At 47.0% G+C, this 22,242-nt stretch overlaps 1 protein-coding gene across 2 annotated transcripts in view; it reads left to right on the plus strand.

The window, feature by feature from the left end:
- The first annotated feature begins 3,563 nt into the window (after positions 1-3,563).
- TTLL9 (tubulin tyrosine ligase like 9) overlaps positions 3,564-22,242 on the plus strand; it is a 42,997-nt gene continuing 24,318 nt past the window's right edge. For both annotated transcript variants that reach the window (XM_033153858.1, XM_033153859.1), the window contains exons 1-4: positions 3,564-3,640; positions 9,863-9,909; positions 13,746-13,838; positions 19,016-19,127. In XM_033153858.1, the coding sequence (XP_033009749.1) occupies positions 3,626-3,640; positions 9,863-9,909; positions 13,746-13,838; positions 19,016-19,127 (267 nt within the window). In that variant the 5' untranslated portion in view covers positions 3,564-3,625. The remainder of the gene's footprint in view (positions 3,641-9,862; positions 9,910-13,745; positions 13,839-19,015; positions 19,128-22,242) is intronic.

The raw sequence follows: 22,242 nt of genomic DNA on the forward strand, positions 1-22,242 counted from the left end.
GTCCTAAAATGGGAAGCCTGCAACAGCAGCATGATGCTGTTGTCCATTATGTCCAGAAGTTCAGTGTCCAGTTCAAGGGAGGTAATAGCATCACTCCATTCAGCCATGGTCAGACCACATGGGGAGCCCTGTGTCCAGTTCTGGGTGCCACAATTTAGGAAGGATGTGGACAAGCTGGAAGGTGTGCAGAGGAGGGAGATCAAGTCTTATTCAACATCTATATCAATGACTTGGATGATGGGCTTGAGGGCATCCTGATCAAGTTTGCAGATGACACCAAATTGGGAGGGGTGGCTAATACCCCAGAGGACAGGATCACACTTCAAAATGACCTTAACAGATTAGAGAACTGGGTCAAAGCAAACAAGAGGAATTTTAACAGGGAGAAATGTAAAGTACTACACTTGGGCAAAAAATAAAATAAAAAATGAAAGGCACAAATACAGGATGGGTGACACCTGGCTTGAGAGCAGTACATGTGAAAAGGATCTAGGAGTCTTGGTAGACCACAAACTTGACATGAGTCAATGGGATTTGCTGCCAAGGAGTGTGGTGGAGTCTCCTTCTTTGGAGGTCTTTAAGCGGAGGCTTGACAGCCATCTGTCAGGAATGCTTTGATGGTCTTTCCTGCTTGGCAGGGGGTTGGACTGGATGGCCCTTGTGGTCTCTTCCAACTCTATGATTCTAAGATGATCCAAGGTCTGGAAACGAAGCCTTAGGAGGAACCTTTGAAGGAGCTGGGCATGTTTAGTCTGGAAAAGAGGAGACTGGGAGGAGATATGATCGCCATTTCCCAATATCTCAAGGGCTGAGACATGGAAGATGGAGCAAGCTTGTTTTCTCCTGCTCTGGAGGATGGGACTTGAAGTTACAAGAAAGGAGATTCCGACTAAAACATCAGGAGGAACTTTCTGACAGTAAGAACTGTTCAACATTGGGACGGTCTCCCTCTGGAGTTTGTGGACTCTCCTTCTTTGGAGGTTTTTAAACAGAGGTCAGGGCCATCCACCATGGATGTTTTTGCTGAGATTCCTGCATCGCAGGGAGTTGGACTAGATGACCCTCAGGGTGGCTTCCAACTCCAGGATTCCATGATTCTATAAAGGTGCTAATCAGCCAAAGGCCTGGTTAAAGAGGAGCCAATTCTCTGCCGGCTATGCTTCCTTCTCACTCTTCATTTACTTATTTATTTAGATAATGTACATACTACCCTTTGGCCGAGCCACAGGGGCAGTTCACAACAGGCAAATCCATAAAATAGCACAATATTTAAAACAAAAAAACAAACAAAGGGCTTGTCCACACTGGAACAAAATGTGGATCTCTTCCCAATGTCATCCTGAACCTCCCTACCCGCCCATTACCGCTTTAAACACATGTTCTTTAAAAATACTGATTATTTTGGATTATCCAAGGATGGGAAAACCATGAAAAAATGCCCTGGACACCACTGGGGTTGGGAGGATGCAGTGTGGACACCTTTGCATTAATAGGGAAGCAACTTGGTGCAAATCCACAATCTGTTCTGCTTTGAGGACAAGCTGAAAAGTTTGGGTGTCTGAAGATGACAGGGTGTGGCTTCTCCTGTGCCCTAACCAAGAAATCTTGATCTTGCTGACCTGGTGTTTACCTGGGTGCCTCCCTTGGCAATTTCCTCACCAAGGAGCCATGCAAGGACCCAACATCCTCACTGTCAGCGGCCCTGGAGACCGGTTCTTGCCCTTGTCTGGCTGCCTGGCCCAGCAAAGCCTTGTCCTTTCCTGCTTTTCCAGCTTGGATTGTTGGATAACTCTTCCATTTGTTGTTCCCAAGTACCTCTCTCCAGCATCCATCTTTTGGGTTCTAGGTTTCTTTGATCATCCTTGGTTTCCTAGGCATGCAAAGGCTAAAAACCTTGCTGAGTCAAATTTTTAAAATAATAATAATAATAATAATTTTATAAATTGTGTGTCCTTGTTTCTCAATCTGATCCTTTTACAGTACATGGTTTTGTATGTTTTGTGGTATTTTATGCATTGTGATTTGTTGTTATTTTTATTGATTATAGATTAACAATTCTTTATTGTAATTGATAAGTGTTTGATTGTTATTTGCTGGTGTTTAATTTTACTGTTTACTATTGGATTCTAATGGATTATTGAATGTTGCTTTATTTGATATAAATTGTTTGTTTTAAAATTATTGAGACTTTTTATATTGGATTAGATGGTTACTATTAATTTGAATTATGGTGCTGGAGGAGACCCTTGAGAGTCCCATGGACTGCAAAAAGATCAAACTTATCCATCCTTAAAGAAATCAGCCCTGAGTGCTCACTGGAAGGGCAGATCCTGAAGTTGAGGCTCCAATACTTTGGCCACGTCATGAGAAGAGAAGACTCCCTGGATAAGACCCTGATGTTGGGAAAGATGGAGGGCACAAGGAGAAGGGGACGACAGAGGATGAGATGCTTGGACGGTTTTCTCGAGGCTACCAACATGAGTCTGACCAAACTGCGGGAGGCAGTGGAAGACAGGAGTGCCTGGCGTGCTCTGGTCCATGGGGTCACGAAGAGTCAGACACGACTGAACAACAAACAACAAATTAATGTGTGAAGTTTTAATTTTTAATTTTTATGTGTGTTTCAAGCCGCCCAGATGGGGGGTATAAATAAAATAATAATAATAATAATAATAATAATAATAATAATAATAATAATAATAATAATAATAATAATTACATCAGTCATGAACTGCCATCTCCAATATGCAGCTGACAATACTAGCCTACTTTACAGGGCTCTTTTAAGGAGTTGCCAAGGTTGTGGTCGTCAGATCTCAAAGAAGTGCTATTACTATTTGTGGGTTTTCAGATATTTGGGGCACAAGCATCCAAATTAAGCGCTCCTTAACTTTTCCTCATTGCTCAGTCGCTAGAGCAGGAGACTCATAATCTCAGGGTCCTGGGATCGAGTCCCATGTTTGGCAAAAGATTCCTGCATTTATCCATTGCATATTATCTCGGGAGAGTACATCCTATTTTGTCCCTACGATGACTCAGTCAGTCAAGCTCAGCTGAGATAATGGTGTCTAAGCAGGCAACTTGTTTTCCGCGTTGGCTTTGAGGCACTGTTTCAATGCAAACACCTTGTGTTTCGGCAAACCGCTTAGGGATTTTATTTCCAGCTCAGAAATATGCAAAACAATAGCAATAACCCAAAAACAATGGGGAGGAGGAACAGATGCCTTGCTGTCGGGGCTCAATCCTGCCTCCATCCCGTCGCCTCTCTGATCTCCCCCAGGTATGCCGCGTAGGCGGGCGGGGTGGCTGCAGCGCCGAGGCGAAAGCACTCCAGGCATGCTCAGAGGCTCCCTTGCGCTTCACCAGGTGCCGAGCTCTGCCCAGTTTTAAGGCATGTTCCGGGGCTCAGACCTGCCTGCGATTAGTCCCCCGCCGCCCCCGCCCACAAAGCAAGGACTCCGCGCCTCCCCCTCCTCTCCATTCATGCCTTGCCCGTCCTAGCTCAGGTCCCGCCCACCAGCCTCGAGCCCCGCCCCGGTTGCCGTGGGAACGGGACGCGCCGGATGGCGGCGGAGGCGGAGGCGGCTCTGGGCTGATCCCCCTCCGGAGCAGAAAGAGGAGCGCCATGGCCAAGAACAAGGTGGGCGGCGGGGGGGGATGAATGGGTGGGTGCAAGGGGGGAGGGGCATTAGGGTGGGGGAGGGGAGTAGATGGGTGGGGGAGGAGGGGGACACTAGCGATCAAGCCAGACACTCGCGACATTTCCAAGGAAGTAACTTTTCACACCATGATCACTGCAGTCACGAAATCAGAAGACGCCTGCTTCTTGGGAGAAAAGCAATGACAAACCTAGACAGCATCTTAAAAAGCAAAGACATCACCTTGCCGACAAAAGTCCGTATAGTTAAAGCTATGGTTTTCCCAGTAGTAATGTACGGAAGTGAGAGCTGGACCATAAAGAAGGCTGATCGCCGTAGAATTGATGCTTTTGAATTATGGTGCTGGAGGAGACTCTTGAGAGTCCCGTGGACTACAAGAAGATCAAACCTATCCATTCTCAAAGAAATCAGCCCTGAGTACTCACTAGAAGGACAGATCCTGAAGTTGAGGCTCCAGTACTTTGGCCACCTCATGAGAAGAGAAGAATCCCTAGAAAAGACCCTGATGTTGGGAAAGATGGAGGGCACAAGGAGAAGGGGACGACAGAGGATGAGATGGTTGGACAGTGTTCTTGAAGCTACTAACATGAGTTTGGCCAAACTGCGAGAGGCAGTGAAGGATAGGCGTGCCTGGCGTACTCTGGTCCATGGGGTCACGAAGAGTCGGACACGACTGAACGACTGAACAACAACAACAACAAACTTTTCACATTTAGGTACGCACCCTCCAGCTTTGCACGGGTGTAAATCGGGACATGATTCTGACACCCCGGTTGTCACGTGTAAGAGGATATTGTGGCGCCCAGCGCTTTGCTGTATTTGCTCCTCCTGCGCGATTATTTTAGTGCAAATACCCTTCAGTCCACTTCTTTAACAGCTACAAGAGAAAGACCTCCTGGGGAAAAGCAGGAGTCGTGTCCTACAATATCCCATAATAATGTGTTCTCAGGGGTGGAGAATATGCCTTAGCAGCTGCCGTGTCCAAATCTGCAGGCTGCGTGCTGCCTGGCGCCTCCCTAGCATCAAATCAGGCTGGCGGTCAGGACCTCCTGCAGTTTTTCTTAAAAGATTAATGTCAGCCACACAGAGCAGAGGGTGGGCGAAGAGCCATGGATCTCCTATGCTCTTTTCTCAGCTCAGATTACACTACCACCCCCAACCTGCTGTTTGCCCCAAAATATTCCTGCTAGTTCCACACACACCCCACAGGCCAGACAGCATATCTGAGGGGGAGGGTAGTTTGCATCCGGAAAATGGTTTAGTGGGGAAAGGTGAATCCCTCCTTCTTCAGCAGCATTGTGGCTCTGGGGTCCCCCTGAGTCCCTTCCAACTCTACCATTCTACGATTCTATGATCCATACCATCCCCGTGACTTCTGTTAATATTTCAAAACTTGTGGCAATGCAGAGCAAAGAATTTCTGTGTCTGGTTTGGCCCTTAATTGTTCATGTGCAGCCATTTACGCGGGTGGCGCTGTGGGTTAAACCACAGAGCCTAGGGCTTGCCGATCAGTAGGTCGGCGGTTCAAATCCCCGCGACGGGGTGAGTTCCAGTTGCTCGGTCCCTGCTCCTGCCAACCTAGCAGTTTGAAAGCACACCAGAGTGCAAGTAGATAAATAGGTACCACTCTGGTGGGAAGGTAAACAGCGTTTCCATGCGCTGCTCTGGTTCGCCAGAAGCGGCTTAGTCATGCTGGCCACATGACCTGGAAGCTGTACGCCGGCTCCCTCGGCCAGTAAAGCGAGATGAGCGCCACAACCCCAGAGTCGTCCGCAACTGGACCTAATGGTCAGGGGACCCTTTACCATTTACCTTTGCTAGAGCCAAGATTTATTGCACTGTGTGATTTCGCCACCGGAGACCATGGGAGCAGCTCTTAGCAACTTGCTCAAAGACATTTTTACCATGGCATCCCACCCACACTAAAAAAACAAAACAAAACAGAGGCAGTGCTTTGACCAGGAACTGTCACTGTTAAACAAGGACAGCTGGGGCGCCTGTGGATGTCATCCGTCTCATCGCATCCTTTTTGTCAGCCTCAGAATTATTCAGTACAATATTTCAAAATTTTGCCCATATGAGCAAACAAACACTGAGTGGGTGTCTGTGACAATCACGTCTCGTTCAGCAGTCGCAATTGCAGCGAATGCGCGATCTGGCGGAGAAAGATGTATCATATGTTCCCCAACCACAGAGTATCGCAGCTTCAGTGCTCAGAGAATGTGGTATTGTCAGCACAACGAAAACATTACCAGGAGGGAAGAGAAGTGTGGGCTGTGCATGACAAGCAGGAAGACAAATACGTGTTCAGAATGTGATCTTAGAGATGCCAGTTAAGGCAGTCAGGTACCTGATAATTCCAGGCATCTTCTTCTTCTTTGGCGATCACTCGTAGCCAAATAAGATTGTCTTCCAAGAACATGGTCTTAACAGTGTGTCCGTAAGTGACTGTGGAGGCCAATTCTAGATCCACACATTCTTCCACAGTGGGGACATACCGTAGGTTTCTGGGTGGGAGTTGATCATGGTGAGGGTTTGCCAAACATGCCTTCCTCTTAACACGTTCCTCCCTTTTGTCCTGAGTGTGAGTGTCTTCAAAGCCCATGACACCTTTGGTAAAGGCTGTTCTCCAACTGGAGCACTCGCAGGCCAGTGTTTCCCAGTTGTCTGTGTTTATACTACATTTTTAAAGATTTGCCTTGTTGTTGTTGTTCAGTCGTTCAGTCGTGTCCGACTCTTCGTGACCCCATGGACCAGAGCATGCCAGGCACCCCTATCCTCCACTGCCTCCCACAGTTTGGCCAAACTCATGCCAGTCGCTTCGAGAACACTGTCCAACCACCTCGTCCTCTGTCATCCCCTTCTCCTTGTGCCCTCCATCTTTCCCAACATCAGGGTCTTTTCCAGGGAGTCTTCTCTTCTCTTGAGGTGGCCAAAGTATTGGAGCCTCAACTTCAGGATCTGCCCTTCCAGTGAGCACTCAGGGCTGATTTCTTTAAGGATGGATAAGTTTGATCTTTTTGCAGTCCATGGGACTCTCAAGAGTCTCCTCCAGCACCATAATTCAAAAGCATCAATTCTTCGGCGATCAGCCTTCTTTGCCTTGAGAGAGTCTTTAAACCTCTTTTGTTGACCACCGGCATTACGTTTTCCATTTTTACGTTCGGAATAGAGTAGTTGCTTTGGAAGACGATAATCAGGCATCCAAACAACATGAACAGTCTAACGAAGCTGATGTTGAAGAATTGTTGCTTCAACACTGGTGATCTTTGCTTCATTCAGTACACTGACATTAGTTCGCTTGTGTGAAATTTTCTGGAGACACCCTTGATGGAATCATTCAAGGCATACCTGGGAGCCGGCTTGCTACCTTGCAATCCAGAGGCCTTGCAATCACTGGGAGCAGCTCCCTGGTTCCTTCTTCCCAGACAAGACGTTGAATGCTCAGACCATTAGCAACCCATGCTAGCACTGGGGGCGAGCATTGGGTGCTTATTGGGCAAAAGTGGTCCTGCAAGAAGACTCCCGTTGATGTTCATGGCATACAATGGTTGAGGTTCCCACTATTAAAATGACTGTGTCTTGTTCAGCTCTGTTGGAGCGGAATATCCCAGTTCTTAAGGGCAAAACAAGGACCTGGTAAAATTACGTGTGTGCCAAGGGCAGAATGTAGAGATGGCGGGACTTTCCTCTTTTTCTTATTTCTCCTTGGCATGTCTTCTCCAGTATCCCATACCCGGACAGTGGCCAACCCAGTACCTTATGGGAATCCCACAAGGCAGGGCCTCGCCCACTTTTGTGCCACAGTGACTGGTACTCAAAGAAGGCGTGGTGCCTCTGATTCTGGAGGTATCATAATGGCGTCATTTTATTGGCATAAATAGACCAAACCATTTGTTGTTGTTCAGTCGTTCAGTCATGTCTGACTCTTCGTGACCCCATGGACCAGAGCACCATGCTGGCAACATATTATAGATATTTTCGGCCAATTAACTGACTTCTGGCTAATTGGTAAATTAACCAATTAAAGTTATTAACTGCTTTTTTTGAGGCCACCCATATGAAGATGGCAATATGTACGTCGTAATTTACAATTTATCCCTTCACTCCATGTCCCCACCCCACCCCCCCACACCATTTTATCTTCCACAAGGGAAAGACAGAGAGAAAAGCAAAAACAAGCTGTGAGTTGAAACAAAATAAAAAAAAAATCCTTCCAGTAGCACCTTAAAGGTAAAGGTACCCCTGATTGTTAAGTCCAGTCACGGATGACTCTGGGGTTGCAGCGCTCATCTCGCTCTATAAGCCGAGGGAGCCGGCGTTTGTCCGCAGACAGCTTCCAGGTCATGTGGTCAGCATGACTAAGCCACTTCTGGTGAACCAGAGCAGCCCACAGAAACGCCATTTATCTTCCTGCCGGAGCGGTACCTATTTATCTACTTGCACTTTTGACGTGCTTTCGAACTGCTAGGTGGGCAGGAGCTGGGACTGAACAACAGGAGCTCACCCCGTCGCGGGGATTCAAACCGCCGACCTTCCGATTGGCAAGCCCAAGGCTAAGTGGTTTAGACCACAGTGCCACCCGTGAGCCAGCTGTGAGTTGAAACAACAAAAAAATATTCCTTCCAGTAGCACCTTAGAGACCAACTAAGTTTGTTATTGGTATGAGCTTTCGTGTGCATGCACAGTTCTTCAGTTGTTTGGCAAGAATTTGCAGCTGGGCTTGCCAGACCCTTGGCTTCTTTTGGAAGGAGAGAGAAAGTGTAAAATATTGTATCTCTAGTATACTTTCTTTTATAGACTGAGTTATATAAGATGTGGGATGTAAAGCACAGGAGCAGTCAAGCACAACATTGCTAGAGTGGACATAGAAGGGGAACTCTAGGCCAGCCAGTCAGAACTTGCTGTTTCTCCTGGGCTGGGCTGGGCTTCCTCTGTGTAAGTGGAGATGGGCGTGGCCTCACCTGGGCAGGTGATCACAAAACCACAGGGACCAGTCTCCATCTTCCTCTTTTGGATCGGCTTCTCAACAGAGCAGCACCTAGTTAGGGCAAAGATGTTCTGCCAAGAGAGGACAAAGGGGCTTTCTCCCATATGGAGATAGTCTCCATATGTATTGTTGTTGTTGTTCAGTCATTCAGTCGTGTCCGACTCTTCGTGACCCCATGGACCAGAGCACGCCAGGCACTCCTGTCTTCCACTGCCTCCCGCAGTTTGGCCAAACTCATGTTAGTAGCTTCGATAACACTGTCCAACCATCTCATCCTCTGTCGTCCCCTTCTCCTTGTGCCCTCCATCTTTCCCAACATCAGGGTCTTTTCTAAGGAGTCTTCTCTTCTCATGAGGTGGCCAAAGTACTGGAGCCTCAGCTTCAGGATCTGCCCTTCTAGTGAGCACTCAGGGCTGATTTCTTTGAGAATGGATAGGTTTGATCTTCTTGCAGTCCATGGGACTCTCAAGAGTCTCCTCCAGCACCATAATTCAAAAGCATCAATTCTTCGGCGATCAGCCTTCTTTATGGTCCAGCTCTCACTTCCGTACATTACTACTGGGAAAACCATAGCTTTAACTATACGGACCTTTGTCGGCAAGGTGATGTCTTTGCTTTTTAAGATGCTGTCTAGGTTTGTCATTGCATACATTGCATGTATCCATATGCATACTATTTTCTAAGCCAAAAGTCTGCCTTCTGGGATCCTTTTGTGAACAGGATGTCTGTAAGTAAACTATTCTTATGCTTTTATAGAAGACTGTGTAGTGTCTTATTTTGAGGGGGATTAAAAGGGGGAAATACCAGGACATTATTAAAACTCTAGCGAGTCTGAGCAAGCTATCCGCTGTGTGTGTTTAAATGGGGAATGTTAACTCTGCTGATATTGTTGAACTTGTAAACACAAGTTGGAATAGGATATCTTAAACAATATATCCTCTCCTTCATCCCTAAACATTCCCACATAAGAGGCAGAGCCAAACAGAATATTTCAAATTTCTGGGTCAGGGCATCAGGTTTTTAGGAGCTAGCATCTCATTTTTAGTCGCCAGTTCCACATAGAACTGAAGAAAAAAATTATTTCTGGTGTCTTACATTATATTTGATGGTACCTCATCATAACAGAGGAGTGGGTGTTTTTTTTATTTTAGGATATTCATTATTTCACATTCCAATTCCAATTTCATTTGCTTTTCTTTTTATCTCGTTGCAGAACGTAAACTACAAAGGGCCTTACGGTTACCAAAAACTGAAAGAACGGTGAGTGGTTGGTTGTCCCCCCCCTCTCCCACATCTGATCAAATCATTTAAAAATCGTTTCCTCTTTCTGCGTGAATGGGGGGTCTGAGGTATTTTTATGGACTCTCTGCTGTAATGGGCAGAGTGCAGGGGGTTGTATTCCAATCAGAAACTGGTGTAATATTTTTGATGCAAGAAAAGTGTAGATTTTTCCATCGCTTTGAAAAGCTGAAACATGTGGTGGGGTGATTTTTAGGCATTTCTCCACACTGTCAGGTCTTTCTCGGGGGGTAAACCGCTAGACTTGTCTGCAACAAACTCCGCTAAAGTTATAATCCCACAAAATTACGACTTGCCTATCTTGCCTGCGGATGTCTCTATGGCACAGTGGGTCAGTGCATCTGGCTGTTAACCAGAAAGTTGGTTCCAGTTACAGGTAGGTAGCTGTGTTGGTCTGCCATAGTCAAAACAAAATAAAAAATAAAAAATTCCTTCCAGTAGCACCTTAGAGACCAACTAAGTTTGTCTCTAAGGTGCTACCAGGGATAGTTTGTTATGTTCAAAATGAAAGGATGGTTAAGCAAATGGAAGGAGATGCTTTATAATTTCGAGCCCACTCAGGGATGGCTGTGCGCAGGATTCCTGTATTGCAGGGGGTTGGACTGGATGACCCTTGGTGTCTCTTTCAACTCTACAATTCCATGATTCTATCTTCCTGCACACACAGTGGAGGCTGGTCCGCTTGGGTGAAGGGGGCCCTGCCCCACCAACTTTGGGCTGCTCTCAGCCTCTACCTGCCTGCTTTCTTCTTTCTTACAGCTAATTCCAGGAAGCTGTCAGCTTCCTCTTTTTACAGCCATACCTCTGGTTGCGTTCGCTGCGGGTTGTGTTCGCTACGGGTTACGAATGCACCGAACCCGGAAGTACCGGAACGGGTTACTTATGGGTTTTGGTGCACGGGCATGTGCAGAAGTGCTAAATCACGCATTGCACATGCGCAGAAGCACTGAATCGTGCCGCGCACATGCACAGATACGGCGCTTCAAGTTGTTCTCTTTTCATGTTGAGAACCGGCCTCCAGAACGGATCCCGTTTGCAACCAGAGGTACCACTGTAGTTTCCGTTTTTGTCTTTGTAGAAGTCAACAGGGAGGAGGATGGGAAAGTTGGCTCTTCCTCTCGTTGGCTCTGGCGCCACCTACTGTTGGCCTCCCTGCCTTCTGCCCTACCAGTCCCAAGGCACACCAGTTGCCACTGTGTGCGCAAACCTATCCTGGCAGGTTGTGTTACCTAAAAGGGAGACAAAAAAAAAACTATAAAAAAAACTGGAGGCAGTTTTCACACGCCAACCGGACGTACTGACAAGTCTGGCAGTAAAACGATGGACATCTGTCAACAGAAATGCTGTGGAAGGCCGGCAGATAGTGAAAATCAGGGCATAGGAATCTGCCTTAAACCAAGTACGGCTATTGCTGCCTCTCAATTATCGCTGCCTACTTGCCATTCATGGCCTCAAACCCAGGCAGCTGGAATCTGCAGAGAAATGCATTCCAGGTAGGCGGCATACAATTTGAGCTGGGACTCCTCCAAACATTCCCCATATGACGAGGCTCAGTCGTTTCGCATTATTTTGATAACAGTTTTGAACGTCCCTCCTGCCAGGGATAGTTTGTCATGTTCAAAATGAAAGGATGGTTAAGCAAATGGAAGGAGATGCTTTATAATTAGCAGATATTGCCCGGGTCCAAAGAGCTTCTCTGTTCCCATCATAGCTGTCAAGGGAAATTCCCTTATTCTGAATAGGATTCCTTGCAAGAAAAGGGAAAAGTTGACAGCTATGGTTCCCATGGCTGTGGCGTTCATCAATTTTTTCTCATCTGCAAGGAGCACTTCTTTCGAGACTGAGAGGCGACTTAAAAGCGGGGGTCAGGGTGGGGGCTTTGCAATTCACTGCCCCACCTCCAGGAGTGCCCAGTCTCCCGGCTCTGTGCCTGCTTTGGCTCCTAAAGCATATCACACAAGCCCTTTTTCTGCTACATGGAGTAGAAAAGTTACAGGTAGGTAGCCGTGTTGGTCTGCCATAAAGGTAAAGGGATCCCTGACCATTAGGTCCAGTTGTGGATGACTCTGGGGTTGCAGCGCTCATCTCGCTTTACTGGCCGAGGGATCCGGTGTACAGCTTCCGGGTCATGTGGCCAGCATGAATAAGCCGCTTTCTGGCGAACCAGAGCAGCTCACGGAAATGCCGTTTACCTTCCCGCTGGAGCGGTACCTATTGATCTACTTGCTGTAGTCGAAACAAAAAAAAAAAAAAAAATCCTTCCAGTAGCACCTTAAGAGACCAACTAAGTTTGTTCTTGGTATGAGCTTTCGTGTGCATGCACACTTCTTCAGATACACTGAAACAGAAGTCACCAGACCCTTAAATAAAGTGAGGGAGTGGGGAGGGGTATTACTCAGAAGGGTGGTGGGAATGGGTGATTGGCTGATGGGTGTGGCAAACCTGTTGATGACTGTTAATGACTGCAATTAGTCTTACAGGAAAAAGCAATGGGTGAGATTGCTAAAAATTCAGCAACTTCTCTTTCCAGTCTATTTCTGAAATTCTTTTGTAATAAGACAGCTACTTGTATAGATCTTGTATAGAATGTCCTGGGAGATTGAAGTGTTCTCCTACTGGTTTCTCTGTCAGTAGGAGAACACTTCAATCTCCCAGGTATCTGAAGAAGTGTGCATGCACACGAAAGCTCATACCAAGAACAAACTTAGTTGGTCTCTAAGGTGCTACTAGAAGGAATTTTTCTAATTTTTATTTTGTTTCAACACTCAATATGCATAAGAGATTCAGGAACCAAGTATTTACCATCACAAAGGAATGGCCAGGCTACCCAGAAATGGCAATCAGATAAGGCATTATCAGGTATCCTGGAAGACAGGAGAGAAGCCTTCCATAGTTCCATTTACAGGTAGGTAGCCATGTTGGTCTGCTGTAATCGAAAGAAAATAAAAATAAAAAAAATCCTTCCAGTAGCACCTTAGAGACCAACTAAGTTTGTTCTGGGTATGAGCTTTTGTGTGCAACACACTCAAATTTCTGCTGGGGACCACCTCTTTCTGTGATGTATGTATGATTTTTTTGGGGGGGGGTGGTGGTCTTGAGCTACAGGGTAAAGGTAAAGGTAAAAGGACCCCTGACCATTAGGTCCAGTCGTGTCTGACTCTGGGGTTGCGCGCTCATCTCGCTCTATAGGCCAAGGGAGCTGGCGTTTGTCTGCAGACAGCTTCCGGGTCATGTGGCCAGTTTGACTAAGCCGCTTCTGGCAAACCAGAGCAGCGCACGGAAACACCGTTTACCTTCCCGCCGGAGCGGTACCTATTTATCTACTTGCACTCTGACGTGCTTTCGAACTGCTAGGTTGGCAGGAGCAGGGACCGAGCAACGGGAGCTCACCCCGTCGCGGGGATTCAAACCGCCGACCTTCTGATCGGCAAGCCCTAGGCTCTGTGGTTTAACCCACAGCTCCACCTGCGTCCCTGAGCTACAGGGTAGGCAATTTCAAAAGTGTGTATTTGAGCTTGCATACCAATGTTCTGGGTTCGTCTCCTTCCTCCCTGCGTGGGGGGGAATGGGGGACCCTGTTGCAACAGTTTAATAAAGATCAGGCTTACCAGCTGCTTTGCTTCTCAATATTCTCTGGTTGGCCTCTGTTATTTTTCTCCTACGGATAGAGAACCTACCTGTACATAAGGATTCTCTAACACTAGGATAGAGAGAGAGAGAGATTGGCAGATGACTTGTTCGCAATGCAGTGCCCTGCCCTGCGTCTAACGGGATCCATGTGTCTTGCTTATACACAGAGAACCCCGAGCTTGCATCCGGTTCAAGTGTGCCCTTACAAACACCATTTTAGACGTCCTTCGACAGCGACCAGGATGGGTTGAAGTGAAAGAGTAAGGCTTGCCTTTTTTTCTTAACGGCATGATAACCGGGGTGTGTGGGAGGCAGTGCTGTCAAGTATCCCGTTTTCCCCGGGATTCTCCCTTATTTCAAGCAGTTTCCCGCTGCTCTCCCTTATTTTTTATTTCCCTTAAATTTCCCGTTTTCAATGGAAGCAGCTCCTCCCCTGCTGGCCAGGGACTGGGTGGGAAGACCTCGCCTACTTGGAGAGAAAAGCCTCAGCCCTCAAAGCAAGTGGGAGCCGTTTCCCGTGCTTACAGGGGGGTGTATTCCTCCCCCTGCATCAGCCCCTATCCGTTGCCGCCGAGCCCCTCAGCCGGCCAATAGGCTTAGCTGGTGGGTGGAACCTGGCTGCCTTTGAGCAGCTGCTGCTTCCTGTCCTGTTTTGATGGGACCAGACAAGAAGACGATGGGGCTCCATTGCGCGGAGCACATGGCTGCCCTCCTCTTTGCTCCGCTCCGAGCCGGAGCCCGCTTGGAGTTTACATTGCTGCTCTGCCCACTTTTGCTTCTGGCCCCGCCCACCACTGACATGTGACTGTCCCCGGGATAGGTGAGACTGCTGATCCCTTATTTTCAAATCCGTAACTTGACAGCTATGGTGGGAGGGTGTGTGTGTGGGGGGGTGTCTTCTCTCGTAATCCAAGCCATAGCACAAGCACAGAATTTATTTCCTAGTGCAAGAAGCCCGCTTCCCAAACCTCTCATCTCCACAGAGGTTCCTGCCTCAAATCAGGGGGCTTTGCCGCACACGCCTCCCCCCTGCTCCTCTGGCAAGAACTTAAGAAATACATGCGTACATAATTTTATTGGTATGCTGCCTTTCCAGAGTTTGAACCATGCTCAAGGTGGCATACAACGTAGAAAAACCGCCCCCAATTTAACTGCAACATAACAAAAGCAGTCATAAACAGTAAATAAAACATTTGAAAAAACACACAGCGATAGGGTTGCCAGGTGTCCACTATTTGAGTGGACAGTCCACTTTTTTCACATTATGTTCACTATTTTTTTCCACAAAATAGTGGACATTTTTTTAATTCAAAAGCTTTGTGATGAAATGGTATTTTAATACGTGTTAAAATGTTTGTAAGAAAATATATAATTTAATTTAATTTAACCTCCCCCCCCCTCTTGTCCGCTAATTTTTGGAAGCAGACCTGGCAACCCTACACAGTGAAACTGCGCAATTTCCACCTAAATCACAAGGCCTAAAATAAAGATACAACCCCCCCCCCCACCCAGCAACAACAGCCCCCCAACACCACCCCATACTAGGCTTCCTCAAACTCAGCTCTCCAGATGTTTTGAGACTACAATTCCCATCATCCCTGACCACTGGTCCTGCTAGCTAGGGATCATGGGAGTTGTAGGCCAAAAACATCTGGAGGGCCAAATTTGAGACCAGTAGTCTGTTCTGCAGCCTCAGCTTGTTGTAGCTGGAGTCAGTCCCAGGTCAGGTTGGCAAAAGGTCTGCAGGACAGGAGGAAGCAGGTCTTCCCGGACTCCCAGGACTCAGCTATAAAACTGCAAATAAAATGTTTTAAGTGTGTTGTAATGTGCATTATTCAAATGTTACACTAGATGGCGACGGCGAGCTATGATAAATTCAATATATTTTTCAAAACTTTTTTTAAAAAGGATTTTCACAACGTTTTTTTAAATATGTGTGTAGATTTCACCCCAGCCAAGATGAAGCTTCCTCCTCTTTTTGTGTGCTGGGAGAAAGGGGATTCTGAAATTATTACCAGGGATAGCTTTCAGGAAGGAGATTGCACACACACAGTTTTCAGACATTTGCACATGCTCAGAGAACAATGCACACAGTCAGCACTAAACAAAAGAGTCCTAGTTCACTGGGATTCTCTCAGCGCTCCCAGCAGCCCCTTCTCCTGGCTTAAGTCCCAGAGACATGCATTGTCTTCTCTGCACACTGTTACTAAGGGCAGGGAGCGCAACCACCTCTTGGCTCATTTAGAGATTTGAGTACGTGGAGGGAAGAAATGGGGATGATGGGGATCCCAAATTTTGGAGTTCGTAGTTAATTTTACTTCCTCTGTCTGCCTGCTGGAGCTTAGAGGTCAGCCACTGGGACAGATTCATTCTGTATCGTCTATCAAAGCAGCTGCAGGAGAACATCCTATATGGATGTTTGCAAGGGGTTTGCATTCCCAACAGTGCCGGATTTACATATAAGCTATAGCTTAGGGCCCCACTCTCTTGGGCCCCCCCAAAAAAAATTAAAGGGGGAAAAACCTGGATGTACATTTCCAAAATATAAGATAAAAAACAAATAAAATTGTGCTGTGTAGGCTCCTATGATGTAAGTAATGGGTCCCCGCCTGCCAGCCTGCTCCCTAAAATATCACTGGTTTGCTCCTTTCTACCTTATTTTTTGCTCCATAAGATGCACTTTTTTCCTCCTAAAAAGTAAGGGGAAATATCTGTGCGTCTTATGGAGCGAATGGTGGTCCCTGGAGCTGAATTGCCCAGGGGCCAAAAGCAGATAGTGCTTTTTATTTTACAAAGAGAAAAGGGGGTGTTGAAAGGACCCCGCTCAGCAGCTGATCAGCAAGAGATCGGGAGAGAGATAAGAGTCCCGGCTCCCTTTCAGCCCCGCCCTCCATTGTTGAATGTGCTGCAGAGGGAGGTTGTTTGTTTCCCCAGCATCATGTGACTGGCTGATTAGATTATCTGTCTGGAAACTGTAGAAAAGGCTCCCTTTCCTTTAGAAGCTGCAGAAATGTGAGTTGAACCCCATCAAAATGGGGCTTTTCCTCTTTGCTTTTCCCCCTTTGCAAAAAAGCTGCAAAACTTTTAGCTGATCCTCAAAAAAACAGGGCTTTTCCCTTTGCAAAAAAGCTGCAAAACTTTTAGCTGATCCTCAAAAAACCAGGCCTTTTCCCTTTGCAAAAAAAGCTGCAAAACTTTTAGCTGATCCTCAAAAAACAACCCCAGGGCTTTTAGAGGAGGAAAACCAGAAAAATATTTTTTTTTTTCCTTGTTTCCTCCTCTAAAAATGAGGTGCGCCCTATGGTCCGGTGCGCCCTATGGAGCGAAAAATATGGTATATATAGGGTGCCTACATTCTGCATGGACTGGTTGCATGGGAACATGCGCAAGTGGCTTTAGATACCTATTAGGTCCATAAATTACCATATAGCAGGGGTGCCCAAACTTTTTTCCAAAAAGGGCCAGATTTGATGAAGTGAACATTTTTAGGTTTTAGCTCAAAGTATATAAAGGGCCCCGTTACCTTCAGTGGCTTAGGGCCTCATCAAACCTAAATCCGACCCTGATTCCCAGCAAGGCAAGGGCTTCTTTTTTCAAGCTTCTGTGTTCTCCATATCTTTCCTCAAAGCCCCACATTCAAAGCTGCATCTCCTTTGCTCACTAAACACACACACCCTGTTTCTCCTCAAGTCCTGGATATAAATGCAAACACACTTCTCTGTTCCCGCTCTCTGGCCTTTCCCAAACATCAGGTGCTAGCCATATTCTTCTCCAGTGCCAAGATCCCTGTTTACTCCTCGGAAATGAAAAGTGCGTGGGATCCATTCAGGCTGGAGATCATCCATGCCAGAGCAGAGATGCCTCTCTGAGCGCAGATAAATGGATGTCTTTGCGCTGCGTATGCTTGCTCTATTTACATTTCCAGAATGGAGTCCTGGAATAGCCGTGTAAAGAGGGACTTTCATCTCCCCCAGCAAATGATCCTTTCCGCAGAACTATATAAAACCAAACCACCTGTGTTTGGGTGGTGGGTGAAGAGAAACCTGTGGCCATTTCCTTCTTTAAATAGAGAAACTATGGTGGAATCTACACGTTAAAAAAAAAAAACCCGCTGTGAAAATGCTTTTATAATAAACGTTTTGAAAAATATATTGAATTTGCCGTAGTTCACCATCGCCATCTAGTGTCACATTTGTATACAACACGTTTTATTTGCAGCTGTAAAGCTGAGTCCTATGAAAACTTGCAGAGTCGGCACAGCAAAGGAACACCCTTTTCCTAGATGTAGTTTCTGCTCATCATCATCATCATTTTATCCCCTCCTGCACACACGATCTGCTTCCTTAATTATGTGGAGACCCTGATTCTGGCCTTGTTGGGGTCTGGAGTTTGAATGATGGGGTGTAAAGGTTCTCAGTGGGCAGGTGGGTCAACTTTTTTTCCAACCACACCTGTTGAAGGTGGGTGCTCTGTTTCTGCAGGGGACCATTTCTTGTTGGTCTTTGAGGCAATAAAAGCCAGCTCTGGGGGTCCACAGACCACTTTGAAGCCTTCCCATTGATTTCTAGTGCTGCTCTCCATGCTAATCCTACGCTGCATATTGCATTGACTTTTTTTGTTATTTATTTGAAATTTATACCCCGCTCTTTAGTGGAAAAGGCTCCCCATGCAACTTAACAATCACCCATAGTAAGATAGTTCCCTGCCCCCAGGCATACAATCTAAAAATACACGACACATGAGGGAAAGCAGATGAGAGGGAAAGCAAGCCCAGGCATCAGTTCTTCAAAGTTATAGTTCTTATAAAACGAGATGAGAATTGGCAAAGCTTTTGCTAAAATTGTTACTGTCAGTGAGATGTCCCTTAAGAACAATCTTCAGAGGGCCGTTCAATAATGTGCTGTGGCTGCCAGTTAAAAATGAGGAGAGTGGCTCTTAACAGAGCTGCTCGGATGTGCTTTTTTCTGGGCAGGAAGATGAGAAGTTTTCTGGGATTCCTTGTTTCCATTGTAATTCCTGGGAGATGAAATGGAATATCCAAAACGCAACATGTTACCTGATAGCCGCCTCATTTGGCAGTCAAGGAAGCCATGTCAAGTCCTTATTTAACATATATTAAAAAGGCTCCGGTTGCACTTTTAAGTCTTAACTGAAATGATTTTGTTCCAAGAGCGGCTGATAGGCTCTCCTGTGACAGTTTGCAATAAACACACTGACATAAAATGCCTCTTTATTCATAGTTCTGGAAAATTGATATGCTCAGATGGAAGCAGTCCTGGGAGCAACATATGCTCTTAAATTAAAGGCCCGGGATGTTTATGGCGTTTTAAGCCAGCCAATTAACGGGTCCATAAAAGCGGTGCAGCGAAGGAGCAAAAGGGAGCTGGATGTGCTGCTTTTGTGCCCAACTGGATGTTGTTTGACCTTTTCCCGACAGCGAAGGGGAGTGGGACTTCTACTGGTGCGACATCCGCTGGCTCCAGGAGAACTTTGACCACACTTACATGGATGAGCATGTGCGCATCAGCCACTTCCGCAATCACTACGAGGTGAGAGGAACTTGGTGCCAGTGGTGTAGCAAGCCTCTGCGCTGCTGGGGGCGGCGGCAGCGCAGAGGCACCCCCCTGGGGGAGGGGCACGACGCGTGCGTTGTGACGTCATCGCAACGTCACGACGCACGTGGGTGCAGAAAGGGGGAGTTACCCCCTTTCCGTGGCTTTTTCGGGGGGTGCCCAGCGAGGAGGGGGTGACAAGCGTGACACCCCGACTTGCTGGCCCACCCCCCCCCCCGCCGAAATAAAACGGCGGAAAGGGGAAAAAGAGAAGCAGAACAGGCGCTTGGATGCGCCTGCTCTGCTTCCTTTCCCCCCTCCCAGCGTTTTTTTTCGGCGGGGGGTGGGCCAGCGAGGAGGGGGTGTCATGCCAGCGTGACACCTCCTCCTCGCTGGCCCACCCCCCGTCGAAAAAAAACGCTGGGAGGGGGAAAGGCGGGGTGGGAGGGGCCGGTCAAAGTGTCACCCCCATCTCCCCTAGAACTAGGGGTGACCCGCCCCCCTGCCCCCCCCCCGCGACGCCCCTACTTGGTGCCTTGGTGCCAGCCGGGTCACACGGAGTAGAGCTGGGCGATACCTGGTTTTCAACATCGCAATATATCAGAATGGCTGCCGCGAGGCTCCTCACGGGGAGCATATTCACCCAGTACTATACCAGCTGCACTGGCTTCTGGTGGAGTACCGGGTCAGGTTTAAGGTGGTGGTTTTGACCTTCAAAGCCCTATGCGGCCTAGGAACCTCGTACCTACGGGATCGGCTCTCCTGGTATGTCCCACAGAGGACCCTAAGATGGTGGTGGAGGAGGAGGAGTTTGGATTTGATATCCCGCTTTATCACTACCCGAAGGAGTCTCCAAGCGGCTCACATTCTCCTTTCCCTCCCTCCCCCACAACAAACACTCTGTGGGGTGAGTGGGGCTGAGAGACTTCAGAGAAGTGTGACTAGCCCAAGGTCACCCAGCAGCTGCATGTGGAAGAGCAGAGACACGAACCCGGTTCACCAGATTATGAGTCCACCGCTCTTAACCACTACACCACACTGGACCTATTATTCAAGGTCCATGAATAAAAATAGCTTAAGGGTCCCAGGCCCTAAAGAAGCCAGATTATCCCCCCCCCCCCCAAGGCCAGGGCCTTTTCAGTGGTGGCTCCGACCTGGTGGAATGCTCTGTCCCACGAGACTAGATCTCCTACCGCAGGGCCTGTAAGACAGAGCTATTCCACCTGGCCTTCAATTTAGCCCAATCCTTCATTCCTTTTGTCCCTTCCCTTTTTCTATGAAGAAACCCTTCTGGGACCTCACATTTAAATTCTTCCCTGGTCTCCTTGCTGGCCCTAGCAGGACTAACTTGGCCTGTTAGCCCTGGCAATGCTACATTTATGTTGTACTTTAGGCTGTTTTTAAACTGTTTTTAAAGTCGTTTTTAATCAATGTTTTATATTTGTTGTTAGCTGTCCTGAGCCCGGATTTTAAATCGGGAAGGGCAGGGTATAAGTAAAATTTATTATTATTATTATTATTATTATTATTATTATTATTATTATTATTATCATCATCATCATCACAATATTTGTTGTTGTTGTTCAGTCGTTCAGTCGTGTCCGACTCTTTGTGACCCCATGGACCAGAGCACGCCAGGCACGCCTATCCTTCACTGCCTCCTGCAGTTTGGCCAAACTCATGCCACTCACTTCGAGAACACTGTCCAACCATCTCATCCTCTGTCGTCTCCTTCTCCTTGTGCCCTCCATCTTTCCCAACATCAGGGTCTTTTCCAGGGAGTCTTCTCCTGAGGTGGCCAAAGTACTGGAGCCTCAACTTCAGGATCTCTCCTTCGCAATATATCACCAACTAAACATATCGCAATATATCACCAGCTAAACATCGCAACATACATCGCGAAATAAGGATGGAGCTATGCAAAGGCATTGGCTGGCTTCGCGGTTCCCCCCACATTGTGATTTTTTTTGCATAGCACACATGGGCCGCAATTCACAATATATCACCAGGTCAAAAACTATGAAACCGATATCACAATACGGACTACAAACTTGGTTTGAATTGAAAGCAACTTGGATAACATGGTCCCCCATGGAATCACAAGGTTTGGGGCTCAGCTCACAACTTCTTCCTCTAAACCCATCCATCGTTCTGAGAATCAGAGTGTCTTCCTTAAAAACAAGAATAATAATAATAATAATAATAATAATAATAATAATAATAATAATAATAATAATAATAATTTTATACCCCGCCCATCTGGCTGGGTTTCCCCAGCCACTCCAGGTGGCTTCCAACAGAATTAAAAGCACAATAAACCATCATTCCAGTTACAGGTGGGCTGCCTTCAGATGTCTTCTAAAAGTCAAATAGTTGTTTATTTCCTTGACATCTGATGGGAGGGCGCCACCACCGAGAAGGCCCTCTGCCGTGAGTCTGGCCTTCACGGTTGTAGAGATGGGGACAGTGTCTACCGTGTCAATTATACATTTTATGCAAACAACCTTGAACTGTGAATCTTCATAAGAAGAGCCCGCTGGATCAGGCCATCAGTCCACTTAGTCTCTCGGTGACCTACCAGGGAAGCCCACAGAGCAACGAGAGCTCACCCCATCGTGCTGATTTGAACTGCTGACCTTATGATTGGCAAGCCCAAAAGGCTCAGTGGTTTATTTAGACCACAGCGCAACATGCATGCCCTCCAGGCGGTGTGTGTGGGGGGGGGGGGGGGTGAGAGGCAAGAGGCTGTCATGGGAGCACTGTAGGTGGGCCCCTCCAAGTACATCGATCACTTATTTGCAATTGACAAGGTTAGAACCTAGAGCAAAACCCCTTCTTTGCTTCACACTTTCGGCTCTCATTGATTTCAAAGCTATTGTATTTCCTTTGGACATTTTTTCCCCATTTACTATTCTGAGTTGTCACAAGCCGCAGGATAGCCAATTATTAGTAATAGCTATTTCTTTTCTTATAAATTACTTACAGTACATCTGTGATAGGTGAAGGCCTGTGCATGTTTGGTAAGTCGTTCTATACAAACAGGCTACAAATTTCTCTCGCCCTTCTGTTTCCATTAGTAAGAAGGCGTAAAAATATTTTTTTCATGCGGTAT

Source organism: Lacerta agilis, chromosome 6 (assembly GCF_009819535.1).
Source record: "Lacerta agilis isolate rLacAgi1 chromosome 6, rLacAgi1.pri, whole genome shotgun sequence".
In the NCBI taxonomy this organism is placed as follows: domain Eukaryota; kingdom Metazoa; phylum Chordata; class Lepidosauria; order Squamata; family Lacertidae; genus Lacerta; species Lacerta agilis.